Raw genomic sequence first — 7,846 nt, 5'->3', positions numbered from 1 at the left:
CGTTTCGCGCGAGTGATTTACATGTTAAGTCAATGCAAAGACGCGAATTACAATTTGCGCGAATGACGCAAACTTTGCCGGGTATTCGCGCCGCGTTAACCAATCAGGAGTTTGCTCTAACAGTGACAACAATGAGGAGAAAATCTGGTTTATATTAATCATATATTAATATCTGGTTCAGACAAGTGTGCACATGATTATCACTGTGATAACATTAAATGACATGAAACACAACCCAGTCTCGTTTTGTTAAAAGTTTATGTGTGATCAATAATACAAAAGTATAAGTAAAAAGTGAAAGAAGCTATACTTGAAATAAAGCAAACAATTCAGTCAAACATTCAAAGTCAGTGCTAGTCGGCTACAACGGTAATGTAAAGTTAAATATCCTAAAAATAAAAAAGTAATGAAACTTCACTTTGCCCTCAGCCTAAACGATTTGCCACAGAATATAAATAAATAAATATATTATAAATAAACCACAGATTTGTGCCTTAAAAAACTACATTATCGCCTGAAAAAGTCTTAAAACTACGTTTTTTTTACACATTAACAGTAAATTTTAACAAAAAAGAAGTGTAAACACAGCCCATGTCAGCCATTTCTCAACGAGACGTGCCGCTGGCAGAAGCCCCTCGCATGACGCGAATTCACGTCTGTTGTGAAGTAAATTTAATTTGCGAATGAAGCGAGTAAACAAAAAATTTTAAAGTGTCGAACTTCGCGCAAATAGGACGATTTATTCGCGTCATTCGCGTCCGGTGTGAACGCACCACAAGAGTTTTGCCGTTACATAAGTTCTCTTCAGTAGATCTTGAGTCTTCGAAACAAACGCGATTCATCCACACTGTGAGTGTAACCGCTTTTTACGGCCCATTAACCGATCAAGCGGCTCATAAAACTGTTGTCAGTCAGTCTCCACTCCGCAGCGTAACCACGCCCACTTTTATAGCATTTTTCAAAACTGTGGTGAGAACTGACGGCTGCTAAACAGGGGGTTTCATGACCCTTAAATAGTCTTAAATTAGGGATCTGAACAAGTTTCTAACCCTAAAGGTTAGAATGCTTGCCTCAGTTTTGAATGTCAAGAGTGTAAAATAAAAAGTGGCAAACAACATAAAAATGATGTCAGCAGCAGCTGGGATGTTGCTGGATTTGTAAACAGACTTTGACGAGGTCACAGCCTTGTTTCTCTGATTCAGAGCAAATAAATCTGACAAATAAACATTAAAGAAAGACTTGAGGGGTCACAGACACCCCTGGACCCTGACTGTCTTAGACCAATATAGGGAAGGGAAATATGCTGTATTTATTTAAATCTAGACATCTGTTGCTGAGCATTCCAGTAAAAAAAACAGAAGGAAAAAAGCAGGAGGGTGGAGAGCAGGTCTGACATCAGAGTAATGTGAAGCTCCCACTCTTTTAAGAGTCAGGCCGTGCCGTGAGTCCGCGCACAAAGCACAGCGCGCAGGAGAGCAGCACATCCACACAAACCACACATCTGGATTTGCTTTTTTGGAGGAGTGAGGTACGTACAGCTCCGATTCAATTACAAGCCAAACAACGCGTCATTTTAAACGACATTTACTAGTGTCCATTGCACTGTGTATCTTAAATTCGTGCTTTGATTTAGAGCAATTTTGAAAGAAACTAATAATGCACGTTTGCTCAAAGGAATGTCCAGGAACAACATGTTCAGTTCCTACAGTAGAAGAACAGGAAAAAGAAAACAAAAGGCAAAAGAAAGAGAAGTTTGGACATTTTTAATTCCATTACATTTTTGTCAGACTTTTCTAAACTTCTGAGTCGAGTTTGAAATCTAAACATGCACATTATTGTCAGGTTTATCTGTATCGGTTGGTCTGAAAAGTGTCAATGCAAGGATATCTTCAGCTTAGTTTAATATCTATTCATGTTTTTGTGACATTTGCATCATGTAAATCAAGAATAAAATACTCAAGTGAGATGACTGTTTCTATGGTTAACTCCTAAACTGAACATATGTAGACATTAAATAGTCATTAGGTTCAGACAGTCCCTGGGATACACATACATGAACAAAACACTGAGAAACGTGTAAATACCTCATCAGAGACTATTCTTTGTTGCTTAGTCATGGTTAACAGCCTAAAAAGATTTAATACTGACCAATGCAGGGAAAATACATCAATGCTGTTGCCTAAGTTTGTTCATTTCCTTCATTTTCCACCTAATCGGCCTTCATCGGCCACCTGACAGACCTCTAACGGGAAATATTATGCAACTACACAATGCTTCCAGGATGTAAGATGTCACTTTGTGGATTCCAGGAGTTACTCACCCACATGTTGCTCCAAACATCCTATTTTAATATCATAAAACACTGCTTTTTTTACACACAATCAAAGCAAGACATATGAGTTTGGAACGATATGATGGTGAGTAAATCCTGACAGCCTTTTCAGTTTGGGGGGAAATTACCAAACACTACCAGTCAAAAGTTCGAAAGAAGCAATGAACTAACATTGTGAAATATAATGTAAGTAAATCAATTTAAAATACCTATTTTCTGTTTTTTCTGTTACAAACATTTCTTATTCTTAACAACAAAATATACGTGACCCGTGCTGGCAAAACGAGCCGCAATGAGCACATTTTCAAAAGTGTGTCATTTCATTATAAAGAGCAAGAAATTATGTATGATTTGTATCAGACAAAAAATGACTGAGCTACACCTGTTTGAAGTCAGCAAAGTCCATTCTGAGAAAAATTTACTTCAAGAAGATTTCAAAAATTAGTTTATAAATCATAGCAACCATGCCTTAAAATCCCTGGTGATATCACCAAATACAAAGCACACCAAGACAAAACCAAATATCTAAAGGGGAAAAAATATACTTTTTCCCCAAGATACCACAATTGTTTGATTAACATTAATGAAACAGACAGCCTATAAGTAATGCACCGATCTAATATGTTACACCATGTCCTAACTACACGCGACACGCAATAAAAGGCGTCTTTTCCATGTTAATGAGAGTTTTTGTCTTAACCAGCCGCACAAAACATGGCAATGATGATCTCAGGTAATGTGTATGTGCTTTATTTAATGTCAAAAGCGTGTAATGTGACTTTGAATATCAGTTAGTGCTCAGCTTTGTAACGTAGTCGTACTAAAAGCAACAACGGATAATTCACCTCAGATCTTGAAATGAAACAAATGGAAACAAGAACGTTCAAACTGTGAACAAACAAGTATATTCTATGACAAAGATTGTTTTAGTGACTCAGTATTTTAGTAATGTTTAAATTGTTTTATATTTGTGAATTTGATTATGTACTTATTCATTTCCTTGCGAGTTCTGTCGAGATTAATCTCTGGTGCCGTACACATTTGCCGCGAGAGCCCGCCCACACGCTGTTCTGATTGGCTGTTGTTTTTGATTGATTTGTCGCATCTCGTACTCACGTCGCGTCTGGTGTGGACAGATGGTACAGATCCACTTTTGCGGATCACTTTTGTTGTGACACTTCCCCTCATGTGTACGTTGATTGGCGTTCCTCAAGTTTACTGCTATTATGGGCGTGCTTTTGAGCCAGCGGGGAATGTTGTGTTTTATACCCGCGAGAGACTTCCCCCAGTCTCCATGTGCTCTACTTCAATTGGATAGTCGTGTTCAACCGATTCATTTGCATAAAGATGGGCTTCGGCCAGCTTTTTTGACGCGCGGCATTTGTTCAAATGCAGCGCCGCCTTCCCGTAATGCTTCGCGGGCGCGTTAAAGTCGCTTGACGTCACCCACAGGAATAAAGTGGAGTGCGGAGCGACAGAAGTGTCGCACGGACAAGTGGATCCGCACCCAGACAAGGTGCTTGTCGCTGGAATCTTAACGCGTCGCGTAGTTAGGACCAGTGATGGGAATATATACGTTTTTCTATAACGGCGTTACTAACGGAATTATTTTTTTCCGTAACGAGTAATCAAACGAATGACTGTTTCTCCCGTTACAACGCCGTTAGCGTTACTGAGAATAAAATGCGGCGTTACTATAATTGAGCTCACTGAAGCGGTTTTCATCCAAACAGGCTCTCTGTCAAACAGACCTGCAACACTTTTCTTTCTCTGGTTGGTTTGTGTGTGTGTGTGTGTGTGTGTGTGTGCGGGCGTGCGTGCATGCCATGCGTGTTGGGGGGTTAGTGGGGTGGTACACATAACTGATGATGATTGGTGGGTGGGAGACAAGGTTGAGGTTGATAGGTTGAGTTCACACACACAGATGCATATGCACAGTCACACACACCAACGGCCAGGAGGAGTCAGAGCGATGGCAAGTCCAACGACTTCAAAGGTAACTTTCGCAAACTGGAAGTATAAGCGCTACTTTTCCCTCGCTGAGGTGATGATCACATCATCACATGCCGCCACAACATTAGTGGCTAAAAACCCAGGTGATAACGTGAGCTCCACTACCAAAGGAGTAGTATAGTACTGATAATATTTACACAATATTTACACTATAGTAGGTCGTATACTAAAGTCGTCGAGAAGCGAGCAGAGAAAAAAACGTTTTCATGGACAAACGAATGGTACACTACTCCTCTCAGAAAACCTACAAATAAAGTAGAGATGCACCGATCGACCAGCCAAGAATTGAATCGGATGATTTTCCGGATGATCGACCCAGATTGGAATATTCAAAAATTATTTCAATATGAATCTTGCATGCTCTGTGCTGATGAGCAGTTTCACACACACACACACACACACACACACACACACAAACACACACACTGAAGCACGTGGTGTTACTATATGACGACATGAACTTCATCTCCAGAGCCGCTCTGAGAGTCACTTTATGAGCTTTTCACTGTTTAATTTGAGAAAAACTGACATACAGACACACAGATAATCAAGATCTTCACGGCAACCCCTCAAAATAAAAGTCCGGAAAAGTTCAGTTTAACTTGTGACAGAAATATATAACTATTGTACAGTATAATGTTTACTTAATTTACAACTACTACTACTACTACTACTACTAATAATAATAATAATAATAATAATAATAATAATAATAATAATAATAACAACAACAACACAATAATTATTAAAACCTTATTTTTAAAGGAATAAAACAAAAAATGTCTTCCATGTTTTAATTTTATCAGTAAACCTCTGTTGTACATCACTTTGTTTGACAAAAAAATGAAAGGGTTTATTTAAATGTAATTTGATTAAAAATGAATTGTTTTATCTCTTGATTTGATTAACAGAAAACGTATTTTAAAAAAAAAAAAAAAAAAAATCCAGAATTTCTGGAAGAAAAAAAAAACATTTCACAGGGTCCTATTACTGTAAATAAAGTTATTTTTTATGAATCCAATTAATTAGAAAATTTTTATAAAAAAAAAAAAAATTGGAATTTGGAAAGAAATAAAATGGAATTTGGGACAAAATAAAACTTGGACCATCTTGGACTGTTTTCCAAGATGGCTCCTGTCTGTATACGCGTAATTTACTGTCTTTATAAAGTATCTTCTTATTAAACTGTTTGTACACTTACACAGTTCTCAATGCTTCGGTTTGCATGTAGGGACCCTCATTATGCTACCGTGTTAGTGTGAGGCTATTTTGAGCCTTGTTAGTGGTATTAACTAGCGATTTAATTTGACTTATTCTATGCCCCATATACTAGCGTTATAAGCTAATCTGTTTTTAGAGATAAAACTCTTTACATTCGATTTTCATGAAAACGCATCCCAGAGAACGATCTACTCGGTAACCATGTGTTAATTACCCCTAGGTTCATTTTTCACCAGAGTTGTCCTTTAATGCATCCCTAATGAATAAAAGCATTTATTTGTGTATCACAGAATGTGCAATTAAATGTAAAAACTGACGCCAAACGTCTGTTCTCTTTACAGAAACATGGAGCACGACATAAAAGCAACAACACTGTCAATCCTTTCTACAATTCCCACGACCGTCTCCAGGAACAACCTCACCAATGACACCCAGTGTCCGCATTGGGAAGTGTGGGACTGGTTGTACATCATGCAGCCTGCTTACATGTTCGTCATCTGCGTGCTGGGAATTCTGGGAAATGTCTTCGTCCTGCTGGTCTTCGCCCTGCATAAGAAAGCATGTACGGTGGCGGAAATCTACCTCGGGAACCTGGCGGCCGCCGACCTCCTGTTGGTTTTGTGTCTGCCGTTCTGGGCGATCAACATCGCCAATAGTTTTGATTGGCAATTTGGGTCGGTCATGTGCCGTTTGGTCAACGCAGGCATCAGGATGAACATGTTTTGCAGCGTTTACTTATTAGTGTTGGTCAGCGCAGACCGATACGTCGCACTCGTTCATGCCCTGTCGCGCGGGAGAATGAGGCGACCGCGATACGCCAAGCTCAACTGCATCGCCGTTTGGTGCTTCGGATTAATCCTCAACATCCCAACGCTTCATTTCCGCGATACTAAATTCATCCCAGAGCTGAACGTCACGGCTTGTATTCTGGACTATCCGAGTCTCAATGTCGGCCTCTTTTGCGACATCCTTCTCATTTTGCTCGGCTTCATCATCCCATTTTTAGTGATCACGTACTGCACGCTGAAGATCATCCGAGCCCTAAGCGAGCAAGTCATCGACCGCTTTAATGCGGAAAACACGGAAAGGAAAGCTACTATCCTGGTGCTGGTGGTGCTGATGGCGTTTCTCTTGTGTTGGGTGCCGTTCCACTTCGTGACCCTCCTGGATATCCTGATGCGCTTCGGCGTCCTCGGCGGATGCGACTTCGAAAATGGTCTTGACATCTCCAATCAGATATTTACATACTTGGCTTTGAGCAACAGCGTGCTAAACCCGATACTCTACGTGATCGTGGGCAAGAACTTCAGGAAGAAAGTCAAAGAGCTGATAAAGCAACTTACAGAGAGAAAAAATGATTCAAGCGGTTCTACAAGATCGCAGCTCTCAACAACCTTAAAGACCTTCACAACATATTAAAACCATTATGTGTACAATGTTCATAGGTAGTTATAATTTATAATGTTTGTTTAATGTCAGTTTTTTATGTATACTGTAAAAAATTTTTGTTGTAAATAAAACATTATTGGAGTATGTACTATTTAAGTTCTTCTACATCAAAATGTCACATTTAATGCAATGCCGTTTCTTTGTAATTATTTGTGAAATTTTGCCGTTTTGTGGGTGAATAATGTCCTTCCAGGTGATGTGATTACTTATTTTAAAAGGTGTACATTTTTCATTATGATTTGAGATGGTGGTGTTTTTCAAAGGATTTGTTGTATGCTAATGTCATGCTGATGTTTAAAGTCCTAAAGCTCTGAATTTAATGGAAGAATAATAGTAAAATACTGCAAAACTGCACTCAAAACTCCAGGTTGCATAGATGTTTGCATGTCACTTTGGATAAAAGAATCTGCTAAATAATTAGCAGTGTTATCATTACAAAATACTTAAGACAATACAAAGGCACTACTGTGGTACTTCTTCAAAACACATGGTAATATTATGGCACTTTTTATCTGTGTAATACATGTTCAATACAGACAGATGATGATGTCTGAGTCTTGGGTTACTGTGTCTTGGGTGGGTAGACTAGTTAGATGTTAGAGTCTTGGGTTAGTTAGAGTCTTGGGTGGGTAGACTAGTTAGAGGTTAGAGTCTTGGGTGGGTAGACTAGTTAGAGGTTACTGTGCGTTCACACCGCCGCCGGCGAGAGCGTCAAACTTCGCTCTGGCCGCCCTGCCATCGACGCTGTAGAAGATTCGTGGACGCGCTGCTGCTCTGACGTAGATCGAATGCTTGGTCTTTTTTGAAACGGCATTTAAAGGGGCTGTAAAG

The 7,846-nt window shown here is 39.3% G+C and overlaps 1 protein-coding gene across 1 annotated transcript; it reads left to right on the top strand.

Moving 5' to 3' along the window:
- The first annotated feature begins 1,457 nt into the window (after positions 1–1,457).
- bdkrb2 (bradykinin receptor B2) lies at positions 1,458–7,564 on the top strand. The gene is made up of 2 exons (XM_079832637.1): positions 1,458–1,528; positions 5,908–7,564. Exon 2 carries the CDS (start codon positions 5,912–5,914, stop codon positions 6,983–6,985), a length of 1,074 nt encoding a protein of 357 aa, XP_079688763.1. The 5' UTR covers positions 1,458–1,528; positions 5,908–5,911; the 3' UTR covers positions 6,986–7,564.
- Positions 7,565–7,846: the final 282 nt, after the last annotated feature.

The sequence above is a fragment of the Gobio gobio genome (genome assembly GCF_949357685.1).
Source record: "Gobio gobio genome assembly, chromosome: 13".
In the NCBI taxonomy this organism is placed as follows: domain Eukaryota; kingdom Metazoa; phylum Chordata; class Actinopteri; order Cypriniformes; family Gobionidae; genus Gobio; species Gobio gobio.
Note: the sequence above shows the minus strand (reverse complement) of the source record. Positions and strands in the feature narration are given on the sequence as shown.

What these genes read in the sequence shown, in the direction of transcription:
- bdkrb2 (XM_079832637.1), top strand. Translation starts at nt 5,912, where the DNA reads ATGGAGCACGACATAAAAGCAACAACACTGTCAATCCTTTCTACAATT.